At 38.7% G+C, this 18,663-nt stretch overlaps 1 protein-coding gene across 1 annotated transcript in view; it reads left to right on the forward strand.

Moving 5' to 3' along the window:
* LOC120854102 (receptor tyrosine-protein kinase erbB-4) overlaps positions 1-18,663 on the forward strand; it is a 1,232,614-nt gene that overhangs the window by 1,025,810 nt on the left and 188,141 nt on the right. The window contains exons 18-19 of the mRNA XM_040227918.1: positions 4,660-4,782; positions 8,189-8,287. Of these exons, the coding sequence (XP_040083852.1) occupies positions 4,660-4,782; positions 8,189-8,287 (222 nt within the window). The remainder of the gene's footprint in view (positions 1-4,659; positions 4,783-8,188; positions 8,288-18,663) is intronic.

Genomic DNA, 18,663 nt, shown 5'->3' on the forward strand with positions numbered 1-18,663 from the left:
AAGAGTTGGACACAACTGAACGACTAATATTTTCTTTCTATTATACAAAGTTGATGAAAAAATCAGACTGCATAATAAATGTAGTCAAGGCAGGCTCATGACTTGAAGAGGGCAAATAGCAAGAGTCAAGGAAATTATCATATTGGGAAAAGACAGATGTTTCTTTGGGGGCCAGGGGTCCATTAATAAACTCTAGGAGCCTGGTGGGCTGCCGTCTATGGGGTCTCACAGAGTCAGACATGACTGAAGCGACTTAGCAGCAGCAGCAGCAGCAGTATATCAAAGTAGGAGATACAGAAAATACCTGAGTAAGAAGATATCTTCGTAACAGAACTAGAAAAATGTTAGCAAGAGATAGGATTATTTTGGCTAAAATAAAGCCAGATCGGCAAACAATTTATGCTTTAATTAAAGGTCATTCAGTAGGTAGCCACTGATCTCATTATAGCATCAGTGAAAAGACGAGCTTCAGGATAAAGCTTAGACCTTCCCACACTATGCATTTAATATTGTGCATGTTAGTTATTGTGAATATGTAAATTACCATAAATATTATAGTTTCTTTTACATTGCCACACTGAGTTCTCTTGGCATGCAAGATGATCATTTTCAGCATACAGGCTATCAGAGGGAAAGCAATTGCAGAAGAATGTGTGTTAAACCATAGCTTTCTCAACTTAAATCCTACCTCTGTCTCCCGATACACATACCCATGCCTGTCTGCACAATTAAGAGCAAAACTGTACTGAGGCAGCCTTCTCTGAGATTGCTTTCTGTCAGTGTAGCAGTCTGACTTCCTCTTAACACTGACAGGAATGGGAATATTCATTCATTCATAAGTTTCTCACACTGATAATGAATTAAATTTTAGCTCTTTCCCCCTAGAAGTTGAATCTAGATAGAAGAAATATATGACAGTTTCAGAAAGCTACTATACAGCTACATGTAAGGCAATACTTTATAATGATGGAAGTTATCTGAGATTAGAATGGGCTGTCTTATCAATAGACTCGTTCAAGCATTAAGTAGCCAGTTATAGACACAGAGTGAACATAGTAACAATTTCTACTTAAGCTGGATGATGCAGAAGACCCAACTTGATCACTTTCAGCTTTGTACATGTGAACATGAATAAAAGTTTGGCAGGCAAAATTCTATCATATGGCCGGTTTGGAGCAGTCACAGAGAATCTTGAAAAGTGAAGTAAATAAACTAGAGTTGAAGAAGAATGGAAGGTTTGGTATAGCAGTGGATATTTAGGTTCTTGAATAAATAGAAGACAAATTCTGTCTCTTAACATTGTGTAGGAAAGCCTCATTGGTATGAAAAGAGTTGTTTGTCTTGTTTTATTAATATAGTGCTTTCTAAGAATGCCCATCAAATTGGCATTTCATTACTAAATAAATGCACACTAATTGGTTTTGTAAGTATATTCTATTTTTTTTTTTTTAAATAGAAAGTTATCACTTAGGGCAAAATTAGATTATTTTGAATTCCCATATTTCTCTCAGTAAAAGTAAATAGCTGTGATTTTCTACCACCTAAACAAAAGAGGAATTCTTAAGAGAATCAACTTAAATTCTCAATTACTGAAGCAAGAAATCTTGCCTCAGAGGTGAAAGTTGTTAAAACCTGATGTGCAGTTGGAAGGTTTTTAAAACTGATACACTTTCCCCAAATCATTTTCCTCCACAGTGTCTATTTTTCTGTTGCATACATAAAAGTAAGAAATCTTTTTTTAACATACATTTATTGAGATGGAAATAAGCTTAATGTTTTTATAGATGCTGTAATTTAAAAATATATTAATGAAAGACAATCCTATCCCTTAAAGTGACAGATTCGTTGCCTATATTATGGCAGATAACGTTCCAAAATTTTTCATCTATGCTATATGCCGTTTTATCCTTTAACAATCTTCTAAGGTAATTATTGCTACACCAACTTTACAGATGTGAAATGAAGGGCCAGGAAGGGTAAATTGCATTCTTAAGCTTATGAGTGGCAGCAATGGTATAAAACTCCACAGATGTAAACTCTATCATACTGTATCACAAAACAAAACTATGCTCCTTTTAATGATATATTAAATTCCTGGGGAAAAATGTGTTTGTAAAAAAAAAATTGAATGATACTTAAGAAAATTACAGAAGACTAAATGTCTCAAGTATAATTGTGAACTTTTCAAAACATGAAATTATTGCATGGTATAAGTATATATATGCTATGTGATGTCACTTCAGTGGTGTCAGACTCTTTGCAACCCTATAGATTGAAGCCTGCCAGGCTTCTCTGTCCATGGGATTCTCTAGGCAAGAACACTGGAATGGGTTGCCATGCCCTCCTCCAGAAGATCTTCCCAACCCAAGGAATCAAACCCACATCTCTTACGTCTTCTGTAACGGCAGACAGGTTCTTTACCACTAGGGCAACCTGGAAGGCCCATGTCTATATATAGAGTTCACACACACACACACACACACACACACACATATATGTTAAGTGTATCTAACCCAAAGTGCAAAAAAAATCCAGTTCCCAAATTTTTACATATGATTTTTGTATGACTTTTACATGTGATTTAAGAAATAATTTATAAAAATTTCTTATTACACACATAGTATATATATTAAAATCTACCAAACAAATTCTGTACAGCAGGATTCAAATGAAGATAATCCTCTGCAGGAGATTTTGTTTTCAGGTTTAATAAAGACTTGTGTGATTCTTTCTGAGATTTATGTGACTTGAATGCAGTTATATGCATTATTACAATTTAAATTTGAAAATGAAATAGAAGTATATTGCCAAACTGTTTTAAAAAAGCCTAATTTTATTGATATTTTTTATCATTTTTCCCAAATTCTTGCTAACCGTTACTTATATTCATGATTCTGTTCAGCTAATTAAGTAGACCGTGATGTTCACAGGAGCATTTTAATAATAACCAAGTTGGAGGACCACACTGCAGTTAGCCTTGTAAATAGACATTTTGAAATAGTGTGGTGGTTTTCAAGACAATGTGAGTAGGAGTAGCCCTTAATTATTTCCTTATGCTGAGAAAGAACAAGCTATTTGTCTGTATTTAAAGTTTAATTCCTTTATTAACTTTAAAAAAAAAAAAGAAAAAAGAAGAAGCTCTTATTTGTCTCACTTCCTTTTTCCCTCAAGCATAGATACATTTCTAAAATTTTAACATTCAGTATAGACTATTTGGCATCTGGAGACTTTCTTTTGTCTACATTTTTGTTATTGTTGTTGTTCTTCACATAAGAAATTGGCAAACATCTACATTTATTTCTCCTGCTTACCCATTCTCTCTGGCAATGGCATCTAAACTATGACATCTAAAATTATCAGCCTGATTTTACCCCATAACCAGCCCACTTCCGGATCTGGCATAGCCCACCCTAATCTCATCCTTCAGACCTGTCCTTCTCTGTGTGTTAGTCTCTTCCATGCCTTCTCTCTTCTTCCTGAGGCTGTGTCTAAACAGTTCTTGGTGACAGTGTCCTCCCCATGTCCATCCATGTTTATTATCTCAAGACTAGTTTTAAAGTCTACCTCCTTTTAGGAAGCCAAAAAATCAAACCTCATTCCCCCTTTGTTATTTTATTCCTCTTCATTCAATAGCATTCATTTATGGTCTAAAATCAATTCATAGAATTTTAGAATTTTTAACCTGGAAGGTATTCTAGGGCCTTGTTGCTTAAAATGTGTTCAAGGACCAACATGATAAAGAAGCATCTTCTAGAGTTCAATAAAAATGAAGATTTCAGCCCCAAATCCAGACTACTGAACCAAAATCTGCATTTTAACAAAACCCTCCAGTAATTTACACGTACGTGAAAAATTTAGAAACACTGTGTTTGTGTATTGACATTGTGCTAGCTTGTTTTTTTTTTTAAATGTATTTGCCCTGACTTCCGTGGTAAAGATATTAAATGCTAAAAAAAAAGTAGTTTTTTTAATTAAAAAAAAATTATTTAATTTTTGTATTAAATTTCCTGAAATGAAAAAAAAAAAAAAAAACTTTGATAGAGTACAGTTGAATAAGTAAAATCTCTGAACCTTAGCTGAAGTTGTCCAAAAGAAGGAACATGAAGTAGAATTAAAAGCCCCTTATTAGTCTCTGCTGCTGCTGCTAAGTCACTTCAGTCGTGTCCAAATCTGTGCGACCCAGTAGATGGAAGCCCACCAGGCTCCCCCGTCCCTGGGATTCTCCAGGCAAGAACACTGGAGTGGGTTGCCATTTCCTTTTCCAATGCATGAAAGTGAAAAGTGAAAGTGAAGTAACTCAGTTGTGTCCGACTCTTAGCGACCCCATGGACTGCAGCCCACCAGGTTCCTCTGTCCATGGGATTTTCCAGGCAATTAGTCTCTGGATTTTTATTAAAAATGGGGAAAAAAACATCCCTTAGACCAAGGTACATACTTGTTACTTGTGTTCACTCAGGTGAAGAGCATCAAAAAAGAAAGAGTAGGGTTAGAGGAATGCTGAGTGATACATTTTATATACATATGGTTTGTTGATATAAAATGGGTTTGTGTGTATTTTTTATGTGTGAGAAAGCAAACCAGACAGAAAGAGAGAGGAACACTGATTATTGGATTGAAAGTTGTATAACCTGTATTTTTTGTTTTTCTTTTGCTTTGTAGCTGGTAGAACCCTTAACTCCCAGTGGCACAGCGCCCAATCAAGCTCAACTTCGTATTTTGAAAGAAACTGAGCTCAAAAGAGTGAAAGTCCTTGGCTCAGGTGCTTTTGGAACTGTTTATAAAGTAAGTAAAAAATAACACATACCATCAGTTAGTTTCACTTTTGTTTCATACTTGTTTTAAATAATAGCCAGAGTTATTGTTCTAGCCACCCTAATTTCCTTTCTAATTTCTACGAGAAGAATCTTTATAGTATTGAGAAGTTGCTATACAAATGAATTAATTAATTTGTATTGACCAAGCTGGGTTTGAGACAGTCATGAAAAAGCAGGAAATACACCTCTACAAGCATTAGATCCTGTGCTGCTGATTTTCAGCATCCCCTGAAAGGAGTTTAGGGTGGAGAACAGAAATGAGGCAATCTGTGCTCAGGGAAAAACTGGCAGAACAGGTCTTCAGGTAGGTGTTTTCAGGAGCCGAGTTTATGAACCCAATTCTTACATCTCCTTATATGCAGAAAAGTAGTAAAATGCTTCAGAGTGAGGAAAAGGCTTCATGAGACTAGCAGAAATGTTCTGGAAAGATACGTGCTCAATTGCATGTACTCTCTCTCCACCAAAATCACATAAATCCTGACCTTCCCCCTCTTTGGAGCAGTTTCTTAGAGCTCTTTGAGGTGCTGTATCCTGGGCTTCTGTCCTCATTGTGCCCCAAATAAAACTTAGTTGCACCTTTCACGTGCATTTTTTTGTCAACAATCCAAAGACCTCTCCATCTGGACCCTACTAGCCCATCTCTTCAGAACACACAGAAATACACTTCTAAAGCACTTTTTGCCTACCTTATAACATTTATAATTTAACAGATAATTTCCAGTTTTAATGTCTTCACCATTATATGCAAACTAAAAAAGTGACTTTGTAAAGTTCAGGTTAGATAGAAGGAGAGGGTAACATCATGGGTTTTAAATAAGAGAGATATTTCTGGAAAGGGAGAGTTCAAATGAAGGCATTTGTATGTTTACTTATTTAACTTAATTACAAAACCAATTCAAAGGCCAAGCCCAAGGTTAATTGTGGTGAAATTTATTTTTAGTTGTAAATAACAAGAATAAGAAACTCTGTTGGGATAATACTAAATCCTTTTTGTAATGTCCATTGCTTCAATTACCAAAATTTGCTTTGAAAAATGTCTTAAAGCGATATGCAAGCTTGCATTTTTAAGAATATATCAGCTGAAATAGGTCAGATCTTAAGAATTTTGCATCTTAAAATGTTGTTTTTTTATATTTAAAGCAGAATTATTTAATGGAAGTTATTAATGATTGGAACATAAACCTTAATTTTCTCTCCTGAGCTTACCAAAATAATTTCATCTCTTTAAAATAAAACTTTAATTCTATGGTCAATTGCAGATGTTTCTAAATCTCCTGTTCTGCATATTTTGTTCAGTTAAATTTAAAATTATTAGCTGGCTTGGTACTTTCTGGTCTTCAAAATCTTTGTATGTTCAGAGACACAAACTACCTTATCTGTTTCTCTTAATTATATCACGTTGGAAAAAACATGGGCTCCCATTTTAAAAGTAACTCAATCGTGAAATGTACCTGGCATATAATCACCCTTATGTTTTTAAAGATGATATGGTCTGGAAATTGACTTTTATTGTAAATCATGAATACTGTATAACTCAAGACCAAATGTTGTTTAGTAACCTCAGCAGGGAAAAATATTAATTATTTAGACATTTAATAATAAAGCCTTATTAATAATTTTTTATTAGCAACACTTATTTGCCCATTGTCCAAGAGTGGCGTACACTTATTGAAATTACTTCTATTAAAAGCTTTTTGAAAGTTCCATAAGTATGTTTAAATTTTATGCCTTCAGTGTTTATAGTTGACCTTAAGTTTTAATTAAAATTATTAGTTCTTACGAGGACATGCTATCTTAAACTATAAAGAATTATTCTTGACCACAGAAATGCAAATTTGCCTAGCCAATTTTTCCATCTGCTTGGAGTAATGCTGTGCCTAAACATAAGATATTTGAACCAATATCGTAGGTATCAATATAGTTGAATTTTGATCCCATGGGGCCTAGAAAATAATGACTATATGACTATACTTATTTTGAAAGCAGTGAAAATTAATCTACAGTGAATTTATTTTCTTATTTTGAAAGTATACTTTAGAGATATTTTCATATTGATTCCGTATCTTTATAAGGTAACCGCTTCTCAGGTTACTTTATTGAGTAATGGTAAGCCTGTTCTCCACTTGAGTACCATGAACAAGAAATCAGGCCTTGGGCTTTTCCACCTCCATTTCTACATTAATCTTTTTTTTTTTAAATTGTACCATAGGAAGCTTGGCCTATTATTTTGCATTTGACAGATGGATTTCCCTATTCACTATTAAATTCACTTCTAAAGGTTTAAGTCTTTTTTTTTCTTTAATATTTTGACTTTTTAATAATTCCTGTGTTTCTATCCTCTATATTATTACCACTTTGGGTAACACATATATATTTTAGCATAGAAGTACTATGTGAAAAAGTTTCAAAAATGTATATAATTACAAGCAAATGGTATTAAGCAAAACAGGAAGTGGAGCTGTTCTCTTCCTTTCATTTTAATGTTAAAACTAATGTCAAGGCTAATAAATTAAAATTTGAGATTTTTTTACGGGTAGACTCATATCTTCTTCTGTGTGCCTTTGGAAGGATACACTTAAAAAAAATTCTTGTATATTTCATGCATTCCTATATTATCAGGATCATTGTCCTCAGTTAAATGGTTGAATTGTTTACCCAGAAATGCTGTTATTTAACATAACATTATACTTTAATCAAACTCTACCTATTTTATACTTTCCCACAATACATAGATGTTGTTCATATTCTATTTCTATAAGAAAAGAAAACTTTCAATGACTAATGTAAATATTTTATATTACTTTAGAAATAATAAAAATCCTTGGTACATACATAGTGTTAAGTAATATAGACAAATTAATATGTGTTCAATACTCCTTAGCACTTGCCTTTTAAAACTACTTCTTAAAAAGTCACCTTAGAACATGGATTCTTAAATCAATCAGAATTTTGATACATGAGAATGTGCTTTTTTATCTTATTGTATTTTTAGTTGCAGAATAATTAGATAATATTAAAGCTGAGAAGAACCACTAACATTATATAGCCCAGTCTTCTAAATTACAAATAAGACAATTGAAGTTCAAAAATCAGAGCACCTTCTCAAAGTCATAAGAAATTGATGATATCATCCAAGTCAAATATTATTATTACATATATTTCAATGATTTTTTTCTTTTTTTAAACTATTTAAAGCCTTTTTTATGTATACAAATGAATTTTATAATAGTGTAAACACCTTGAAAGCAGAATATATATGTGACTCATTTTCTGGTAATGAAAGCACATGACTGGTTAAATCAAATTTTGTGTCTGATCTAAATGTTGTATCTGTGTTAATATAGATTTAATGTGAAAAATTTTTCCCCACAAAGGGTATTTGGGTCCCTGAAGGAGAAACAGTGAAGATTCCTGTGGCTATTAAGATCCTTAATGAAACAACTGGTCCCAAAGCCAATGTGGAATTTATGGATGTAAGTACAGACACCAGGCGATCACATTTTTATCCATTATTGACTACTTTTAAAATTAAAATAAAAAAGACTCCAACTTCAAAGTGTCTTCTTTTGTAATGGCATAATCTTATAATTAAAGGTTTGGACAAGGGTCAAAAAACTTTTGCTTAAAAGACCAGAGAATAAATATTACAGCTTATTCCTGCAATGTGATCTTTGTGGCAACTACTCAGCTCTCTCCCTTTGGTAGTTATCAGCCATAGAAAATTAAAAACAGTACAGGAATGAGTCTGACTGTGTTCCAGTAAAACTTTATTTACATGAGTAAGCTGAAGGCCAGGTTTGGCCTGCAGACCAAATCCTGCTCTCAAGGGCTATGTGTTTAAGCATTGTGCCAAACTGCATTTGAGAGTAGTGGTGATTTGAAAAATTAACCAGACTATTTTATTTTATTGTTGTTATGATCTATTTAGTTGAAAACATCGATCAAGATTAGTTTCGATAGTTGCCATTAAATTTAAATTAGGAACCTAGTAACTCAGATAATTGCTCAATTGAAACTTAGTTTTTTCAATTCAGACTCTGCAGAGAAGACCTCATAGGTAAAATGCTCCAACTATAGAATAGCTTACCAGTAGCTCAGCCGGTAAAGAATCTGTCTGCAATGTGGGAGATCCTGGGTCCATTCCTGGGTCTGAAAGATCTGCTGGAGAAGGGATAGTCTACCCACTCTAGTGCTCTTGGGCTTCTCTGGTGGCTGAGACAGTAAAGAATCTACCTGTAATGCAAGTAGGCCTAGGTTTGATTCCTGGGTTGGGAAGATCCCCTGGAGAAGGGAACAGCTACCCACTCCAGTATTCTTTCCGTGAGAATCCCCATGGACAGAGGAGCCTGGCAGGCCCCAGTCTATGGGGTCCCTAAGAGTCAGACACAACTGAGTAACTTTCACTTTTTTCATAGAATAGTAAGAGAGTTCTGAAGAATAAGTGTACTTTATAAGGTCAATGGGAACTTTGATTTCCCCTAGCAAAAATTGTAGATTGAGCTGTTCAGCAAATTTCAGAAGGTACGACAGATGAGACTTGATATTGTAGCATGCTGTTATTTTTTTACATTCAACACAAGGTATCTTGCCAGGGGTACTATCAAAGACCCATATGTATTCTTTCTCTAACTTTTGGCATAATGTCTTCAGTAATAAGAATGATTTTGATTTTCAAATGACCTTTATATGAAAGTCTATGCACTCTGATTTTTAAAAAGATGAATTGCTGTGCATTTCTACCCTTTTCTCTTGTAAGCTCTTTTGTAAGTTTTATAGGAGCTCACATTGTGGTGCTGGATAATTTATTTGGGTATAATGCTATAACCATCTTATATTGGTCTACTTTTAATAACTTATTGGTTTTTGTATAATAGGGCTGATAATTTTAGTGAAACCAACCAGTTGCTCTGATTGATTGATGCTGATGCTGAAAGCTCTGTTGATTATTGTTGATTGCTGAAAGCTCAAAGTGTTATTGTCACTTTGTCCTTAAGTTGTGTCTGACTCTTTTATGACTCCATGGATTATAGCCCACCAGGCTTCTCTATCCATGGGGTTTCCCAGGTAAGATTACTGAGTGGGTTGCTATTGCCTTCTCCAGGAGATATTCCAGACTCAGGGACTGAACCTGAGTCTCATGTATTGGCAGGTGGGTTCTTTTCCACTAGGATCACTTGAGAAAGCCCCTGCTTGCCTGTACCAGTGCAAAATCAAATCTCCAATACAGAGCTTGGGTGAAGTAGAAAAGAATAGCTTATTGCTTTGCAAGGCAGAGGGGAACAAAGCAGGCTTTCACTCTTGAAATTGGTTGAGTTTTATAGCAGTGGTTTAAGGGTGGAGTGGCTGATAAAATTAGGGTGTATGCTGGCCCTGCATTCCTTTAATATGGCCTCAGTTGCTCTCTTGAAAGTTTTGAGTTCCTTTTATCTGGAATGAAGAATACTACTCTTCCATTTGTTGGAGGTTTTAGTTCTTTTTTGAACTGTGGTGTTGGAGAAGACTGTTGAGAGTCCCTTGGACTGCAAAGAGATCCAACCAGTCCATTCTAAAGGAAGTCAGTCCTGAATATTCATTGGAAGGACTGATGCTGAAGCTGAAGCTCCAGTACTTTGGTCACCTGATGCAAAAAACTGACTCATTGGAAAAGTCCCTGATGTTGGGAAAGATTGAATGCAGGAGGAGAAGGAGACAACAAGGGATGAGATGGTTGGGTGGCATCATCAGCTCGATAGACGTGAGTTTGAACAAGCTCTAGGAGTTGGTGATGGACAGGGAAGCATTGTGTGCTGCAGTCCATGGGGTTGCAAAGAATCAGACAAGACTGAGTGACTGAACTTAGTTCTGTAAAGCGCTCAAAGATATTGTTATGTGTATCTCTTGAGAGGAAACAGTGCCCTGCCCCAAAGCTACACTATTTTTTCTGGGCTGTTCCTCCCTTGTCTCTGCATCCCTCCCTTCTCTGATTAGCAACTGTTTGAACCTCTCTTTTAGAACTCAGGCAATTTTGTGGAGGCTGAGCAGAAAGGCTCCCAGGCCGAGGAGCCCCACAGGGTTGTGCTTAGTTTCAGCGCTGTGTCTTACTGATTGCTAAATATTTAAAAAAGGATCCTTGTTGCATATCTACCAACACCTATCTAACGTCTGCTGAATCCAGTAACTAAATATTCTTTCTTCTGCACTCTAAAAATTCTGACACACTCTGCAGTTGATTCATATATTAACACGTAAAACTGAAGGCTTTTTCAGTGATGTCACAATCAATTTGATCTCGATCATAAGTATAAATTTGTGAAGGGAACTTTCAAAGTAAAAATGACAATGTGTAGACACAGTGTAGGTTAATATGTGAAACTGGTATAGAAAGATCTTACTCAGTCTAGACTGCAGCCAAAGCTGAAATTCCCAAGAATGCTAATAATCTCTGCTGGAGACTTGGACTGCCATTTTTGTCATATTTCCATGGAAACAGACCGGCAAAAAGGGGTTAAGAGGCTACAGAATAATCACCTCGGGAAGAAGCTCTGAAAACCTCATCATGATTTTGAATGATTATTTGAAAGCTCCTAACCCCATCCATTTTTTCTTTTCCTTCATCTGAAGTCTATTCCCATGGAAACAGAAGTAAGGGATGGCAGCTTGAAGTCATAGATTTCTGCTGAAATTTAGATGAGGCTCTGATTGAGCCATGAAAGGAATCATTTTCCTAGATAGTTGATGGATCTGGTGACCAACAGACTCTAACAGTCTGATCTTATTAAAAGTGAAAAGAAAAAAAAATGAGGGAAAATATTTTGACTGCATTTTTCCTACCTGCTGAATAGTTGCTAGAAGATTAACAGATTGATGGACTGCTATTGGCAGTTTCAATAGATAGCAAGCATTTTCTCAACTTCTTTCATATCACTAGGAGAGCTTCACAATGATTAAAACACAGCTGAATTGGCAAAATTAATGGTGAATTAAGCATTTTAAGTAGACTGGTATAAATTTAATTCAAACACATAGCTACTCTTCGTACCTAAGTTTTTAGCTCATCTGTTATGTGTGTAGAACGTTGTAAGTACTTAAATAACATATCAATAAAAAGGTCTTTGTTAGAAAAATTGTTTGTAATTTGGACCTAAGAATTGAGCTGAAATTGCATATATTCCCACACTTATTAAGTTAAAAGTCATTTTTGGCATATGTATCAGTTGGAGTTGTTCCAGAAGCAGAAGCTGACCGTGAGACAAGGATTTGAGTGAAAGTAGTTTATTTTGGAGGTGAGGGACTCATCAGTAACAAGAAATGGAAATGAGAAAGGGGAATGAGTAAAACCAGCTGCCATCATGAATGACTGGAGTTTCTTTCCATTGGAGAGATTGTGGCAGCTTGTGTAGAACATACACCTCAGAGTTACTCTCCTTAAAGTACAAGGGAGGTGATGGAAGGACTCCAGCTGTCAGTCTTTGATTGAGGGATACTGGAAGAGAAACGCATTTATTCTCCTGCATGCCCTACCTGCTGAATGTGGCAAAACAAGCTTCAATAGCAAGAGAAAGCCATTGGGCAAAGAAAGGCAGGAGAAAGTCAGTACAGCACTATGGAAGAACATTCCAAGGATAGCTTTCAAACAAGAGTAAATGCATCCATGCTACATATCTCTTTTGAAAACTGGTTCTGTAGATATGTATTTGTATATGTGTGTGAGTGTGTGCATGTGTGCCTATGCTTTATATCGTTTTATAGGAGGAAAATAAAGTCTCTTTTGTAAACAAACTGCATACATGTATGAATATGAAGTGTCAGGGGAGTTTGTAATTGCCTCAGTTCTGTCTCACCACAGCAAAAATTTGAAGCGAAGGATGAACAAGTGTTACATCTCAGTTTTATTAGGAAAAACAAAGGATAGTATACCCTTGAGGAGTAGGACAGGTGGACCCAAAAGTCAAGAGAAGAGAAGAGAGGTCTCAATTCTTCTAGTCTTCCCCTTTTATACATTTGTCTCCTCATCCCTGAGCCTGCCCTGTGTAAACTGGGCTAGCCAAGAGGGCTGTTTTTTTCACCTGAGGTCCTCAGACCTTCCTTGGTTCTATTTTTGCAGGCTTTTCCCTTCTTTGTCTTTTAGCCTCTGCCATTCTGGACTCCTTTTTCCTTTTATAACTACCTAACCTGCTCCCCTTAAGAGATAGGAGGCCCAGTTTTTTGAGAATAGGGTCATCAAGGTTTCTCTGGCTACTTTCTGCTGAACTGGGATGGTGAGGGGCATGGGGCCTCCCCCTCTTGCTGGTCTCAAGTCTCAGAGTCCTTATAGCAGTGTCCATCTAAGGGTGTCCATCTAAGGGTAGACACTGCTATAAAAACCGCTATTTTCCCTGGTTGGCTATGTTTTTATATATCCTTGTTGAACTGGAGCTGCATGTTGTAGCTTGTTGACCTGGGCAGAGACAAAATGGGTTAGACAGTTGATAATACATGGAGCAATCATAAGCAGCATCAATATGATGCTGATAACATCCTTGTGATAACAAGGATTAGTAGGTGCATTAGCCAACTCCAAATTTCCCCTCACCAGGAGAAGGATCCCCCAAACAGACTGCAGCTACCCCATGAACTCTCCAGCTTGTTCTTTGAGATCCTGTAGGGTCTGAATGTTTTTCTTGAGGACTGTGAGACTTTCTTTAACTTAGCTGGAGGTATTTACCCAGAAACAACACATTTCATTCAAGATGGCTCAAGTTCCTCCTTTTTCAGGAATCAGGAGATCTATCTCCTGTCTCTTTTGGAGTACAACCCCTGCCAAGCTGTGTTGACTCTTTAGAGCTGAGAAATCTTATCCCCAGAAACTTAATTTTGGGGGTGTTCATTAGAGTGGCACTCATTTGTAGTTCTGAATAGGTATCTGAGATCTCCCAGGGGCTCACAGGTGTATTGAGTGTCCTCTTCTGTTTTCTTCCATGGCTTGACTCGTGAGTAGTGAATCCAGAAGTCGTGTCCTGGTATCTTGACTGCTGCGGGAGTAAAAAGTATTACAGGGTAGGGGCCCTTCCATGTGGGCTGGAGTTGAGCCTTTGGGGACCCATCGTTCCAGACTTTAATTAGGACGTGGGTCCCTGGAGCATATAATGGTGACTCTTTAGAATCTTTTGGTCCTGGTTGACACCCTACAAGCATACATCCTGTTGGAATTGCCCAATGGCCATGGTATAAGACCAGAGAGTCTGAGCCTCTGGGTCTAGGAAGAGGTTGTTGACATAAACAAAAGGTCTCCCATATAGCATCTCATAAGGACTAAGATCAATCTGTTCTGTTCCTTAAGGGCAATACAGGTGCAAAGGAGAGCTATTGGTAAAGCCTCCTTCCATCCCAGGGAGGTCTCCTGGGTTATCTTTTCTTTGCTGATTTTAAGAATTGGTCGGCTCTTTCTAATTTTCCTGAAGACTGAGGCCTCCAGGCATGATGGAGATAATAAGTAATGCCCAATGCTTTAAAGACCCCTTGGGGTGAACTTAGAAGTAATGATGTCCCATTGTCCCTGGGTAGACCAAATCTTGGGATGATTTCATGGAGCAGTTTTTTTTACTACCTCCTCAGCCTTCTCACTCCATGTGGGAAAGCCTTCAATCCATCCTGTGAATGTATCTATAATGATGAATAGGTATTTATACCCTTGAGAAACTGGCATCTGGGTGAAGTCCATCTGCCAGTTTCCCCTGGGTAGGTCCCATGTTGTTGGATGGTCTGGGCCAGCTGGTGTCTTCAAGCTCTTTGCGGGGTGTTTAATTGGCAAGTGGGACAAGAGGAGACCACTTGCCTTATAGTCATTTGGAGGCCTGTTCCTCTGAAGGACTTTTCTAGTAATCTTTGGAGGGCCTTTTCCCCTAGATGAGTGGTGGCATGTAAGGAATTAACCAACTTCCACTGGAGGTTCCCAATGGGAGAAAAAGGAGTCCCTCCTTTTGGAACCACCCCATATGATCTTGAAAGCTATCATGCTTAGTTTTAAGGGTCGCACCTTCAAGATGTGAAGGAGTTTCTGGCAAACTAATCTGTGGAACTAAGGTTCCTGTTAGGTCATTATTCTGTAATGCTGCTCTCTTAGCTGCCTGATCAGCTAGTTGGTTCCCTCATGCCACTTCTCTACTCCCTTTTTAGTGTCCTTTATAGTGGGAGACTGAAACCTCAGCGGGCAGATGAACTGCCTCCAAGAGCCTAAGGATTTGATCACCATATTTGAATGGGAACCCTCGGGTGGTCAAGTGGCCTCTTTTTTTCCCAAATAGCAGCCTGTGCATGTAGCACCAGAAAGGCATACTTGTAGTCAGTGTAAATGGCCACTTTTTTTTCCTATTCCCAGCTCTAAAGCTCAAGTCAGGCCTATGAGTTCAGCTAATTGGACTGAAGTATCTGGTGGCAAAGGTTTAGGACTCAAAATTGTAGACTACTGCATATCCAGCTCTTCTTTTTACATCCAAGACAAAGCTGCTTCCATTAGTGTACCAGATTTCCTCAGGATTGGTTGGAGGATCTTCTGACAATCTCTCGCGTGATTTTGTCCAGTTGTCCAAGGTTTCTAGGCAAGAGTGAAAGGGGAGAGAGCCCTCAGGGGTAGGCAGGAGGGCAGCTGAATTAAGAACCTCAGAAGGGGATATGGTCAGGCCTGGATTTTCCATCAGCACTACTTGATATCTGAGGACTTTTTGATCAGACACCCATAAATGGCCTCTCCCATTTAGGAGTTGTTTCACTTGGTGGCTGGTAAAAATAGTTTGCCCCCAAAAGAGAGTTTTAAAGCATCTTCTATCAGGATTACAACAGTTGCAAGATTTAAAAGGCAGGGAGGCCAGCCTTGGGTGGTTGGGCCGAGTCTCTTGGATAAGTAAGCTACAGGCTGGGCTCAGGTCCCAACCTTGGAGTTAACAATCCCAAGGCTATTCCTTCTTTTTCATGGACATAAAGTTGGAATGCTTTTTCTGGGTCTGGCAACCTCAAGGCAGGTGCTTGAGTTAAGGCTTGTTTTAGTGTAGTCTCTGCCTTCTTTTGAGGAGTTCCCCACATCAATGGAATTGAATCATCCAGTCCCTTCAAGCTTTCATATAAGGCCTGGACAATTAGACCATAGTTGGATATCCAGATTCTAATATACCCAGTTAGCCCCAGGAAAGCTCGCAAAACTGGAGGATTCCTTGTACTTGATCAGAGGACAGCCTCCTGGACCCATGTATAATCTGAACTCCCAGATAAGTGACTTTTGTCTTGACCATCTATGCCTTAGCACAGGAGACTTTATATCCCCTCTCTGCCAAAAAGTTTAGAACCTGAATTGCATATTGTTGGGCATTTTTCTCATCTGGAGAGCAGATTTGTAGGTCATCTACATATTGTAATATTTTCCTATTAAGTCCCAGGTCCAAATCTAGGAGATCCTGGCTAAGAGCCTACTTAAACAGGTTGGGGGTGTCTGAACCCCTGAGATAATACTGTCCAAGTCATCTGTTGGTGTTTCTCTCCTGAAGCCTCCTATTCGAAGGCAGAAAGTTGTTGGGATTCTTTAGCCAATGGTATGCAAAAAAATCCATCTTTGAGATCCAAGACTGTAAACCACTTGGCACTGTATGGGATTTCTCCCAAAATTACATAGAGATTGGATACTGTGGGATGGAGAAGGGCTACAGCTTCATTTATGATCTGGAAATCTTGAACCATTCACCAGGTCCCATGCTTTTTCTTTATAGGAAGGATTGGGGTGTTAACAGCAAGTTTGTGGGGACCATTAGCCCACAGGCATGGAATTTATTTATTAGAGGCTGTAGTTCTTCCTGAGCTTCTCTTCTGAGGGGATATCATTTCTGGTTTGGAAACCGAGTGGGATTTCGGAGGACAATGATGACCTGTTGAGCGTGGTGAGCTCATCCAGGAGTCCCCTGGGCCCACACTTGGGGGCTAATTTTGTCCTCCCACAGCTTTTGGTCCCTCCCTATTGGACAGGATGTAATGGGTTCCTAAGTAGTAACAGAATCTGTAGAGCTCTAGGGGCTGAAAAAGCTTCCTATCACAAGGGTGGTTCCCAGTTTAGTGAGTATATCTTTTCCCAATAAGGGAGTAGGACACTCAGGAACCACCATAAACTGGTGGGAAAATATTTGTCAATCCCAGCAACTAAGAAGTGCTTGGGTGAATCTTTTAGTAATTGTTTTTCCTGTAGCACCCCAAATGGTACAGGTTTGGAAGGAGAAGACTCCAGAGGAGGAGGTCAGGACAAAGTAGGTAGCCCCAAGTTGCACCCTTGGCTCCAGCCCTGTGATGGCTATCTGTGGCAGGCAGGCTGGCTGGAGTGGGCTGCTTCAGTCCTGTTGAACCATCCTGAGGGAATGCTTGGCGCTTGACCTTGAAGCTCTTGGGTCCCGAGGGCAGAGTGCCACCCAATGTCCCAATTGATGGTATTTGTAGCAAACCATTTTAGGAGACTTGTCAGGGTTTGGACACTCTTTGGCCCAATGCCCCACCTGTCTACAGATTAGTCATTTGCCCTGTGCCTTTTCTTTCAAATACTCAGAGTTTGCATAAGTCTTCCCTGGAGGGTGACCAACATCTGGGCATGCCTTATCTCTTTCCTTCTCTCCCTTTCTTGGGCCTTGGCCTCCCTCTCCTGTTCTGTTATAAAAGGTATTGGTGGCTATCTGGACCATCTCATCTAAAGAGGCAGCAGAGTCCTGCTTCTGGAGCTGTAACTTTATCCTGATGTCAGATGCACATTGGGGCAGGAATTTGTCTTTTAAAATCACCTGTCCCTCATAAGAGTCTAAGTCCAGATTGGTAAACTTTTGGAGGGCTTCTTTTAGACTTTCCAGAAAGGCAGCAGGGTTCTGATTGGACTCCTGAGTTATTGCTGAGATTGGGCATAGTCCCACGACTAATAGGCTTCTTTCTATTTCCATGGGTGGACTTCCTTAGGGGTGAGTCTTTCTGAAGCTCATCCTCCCCAGTACTGTTGCAACCTGAGAGCCAGGTGTCCCCGGTTCAGGATGCAGATGCCCAGGCAAGCTGAGGCATGACAGCCTCCTGGAGATCGAATTCCTGAGCAGGTCAAGGCATGTTGTCTCCCAAGAATTGGGTCCCTTGGCAGGTTGAGGTATGTCAACCTCCTGGGACCCCTGGACTGGCAGATCCCTGAGCAAGCTGAGGCGTGACATCCTTCCAAGTACCAGATCCCTGGGCAGGTCAAGGCAGGTCAACTTCCTGGGACCCCTGGACTGGAGTTGGGTGTCCTCAAGGTCTCCAGCGTGACCAGTGCTGGGTAGGATTAAGGGGTTGTAATCTTAATTTATTGCTGATTTGTCCACCACGGATGGGAATAGATATCATGATATAAAGCAATCCAAGCCTGTCCCCTGAGACTGGGAACCTGGTGAACTGGGAACCTGTGAACCTAAGCCTTATCTTCTTACTGCTCTGAGGGCATGTAAGTCCTCCATAAGAGCAGTTTAGGGTGTATCCAATGGTAAACATTTCATTGTCATAGATCTAATTTAGGTAATAGCAGAAGTAATTACAAAGGAGTAGGTTATCTGGTCCTGTAAGGGCCATTAAGAATATTTTAATAATAAGTGGGCTGGAGCAATGTTGCCTACAAGGGGGAAGGATCCTGGTTGTAGGAGTTAGTAAGTGGCTTAAGAACAAATTAAGAGACCAGATGTTCCATTAAAGTGGAGTGGAGATTTGATCCAGGGGTATGTTTGTAACTTTAGAAGGGTGTAAGGGTTTAGGCCAAATGGCCTGCAGGGCTAACTCCCAAAGTGGCAAACATTATCCCTGGAAGCCCAATTGCCCTTGAAGGGATGCCAAGCAATAGACTTCTAGCAGGCATTGT

The sequence above is a fragment of the Oryx dammah genome, unplaced genomic scaffold (assembly GCF_014754425.2).
Source record: "Oryx dammah isolate SB20612 unplaced genomic scaffold, SCBI_Odam_1.1 HiC_scaffold_27, whole genome shotgun sequence".
Taxonomy (NCBI): domain Eukaryota; kingdom Metazoa; phylum Chordata; class Mammalia; order Artiodactyla; family Bovidae; genus Oryx; species Oryx dammah.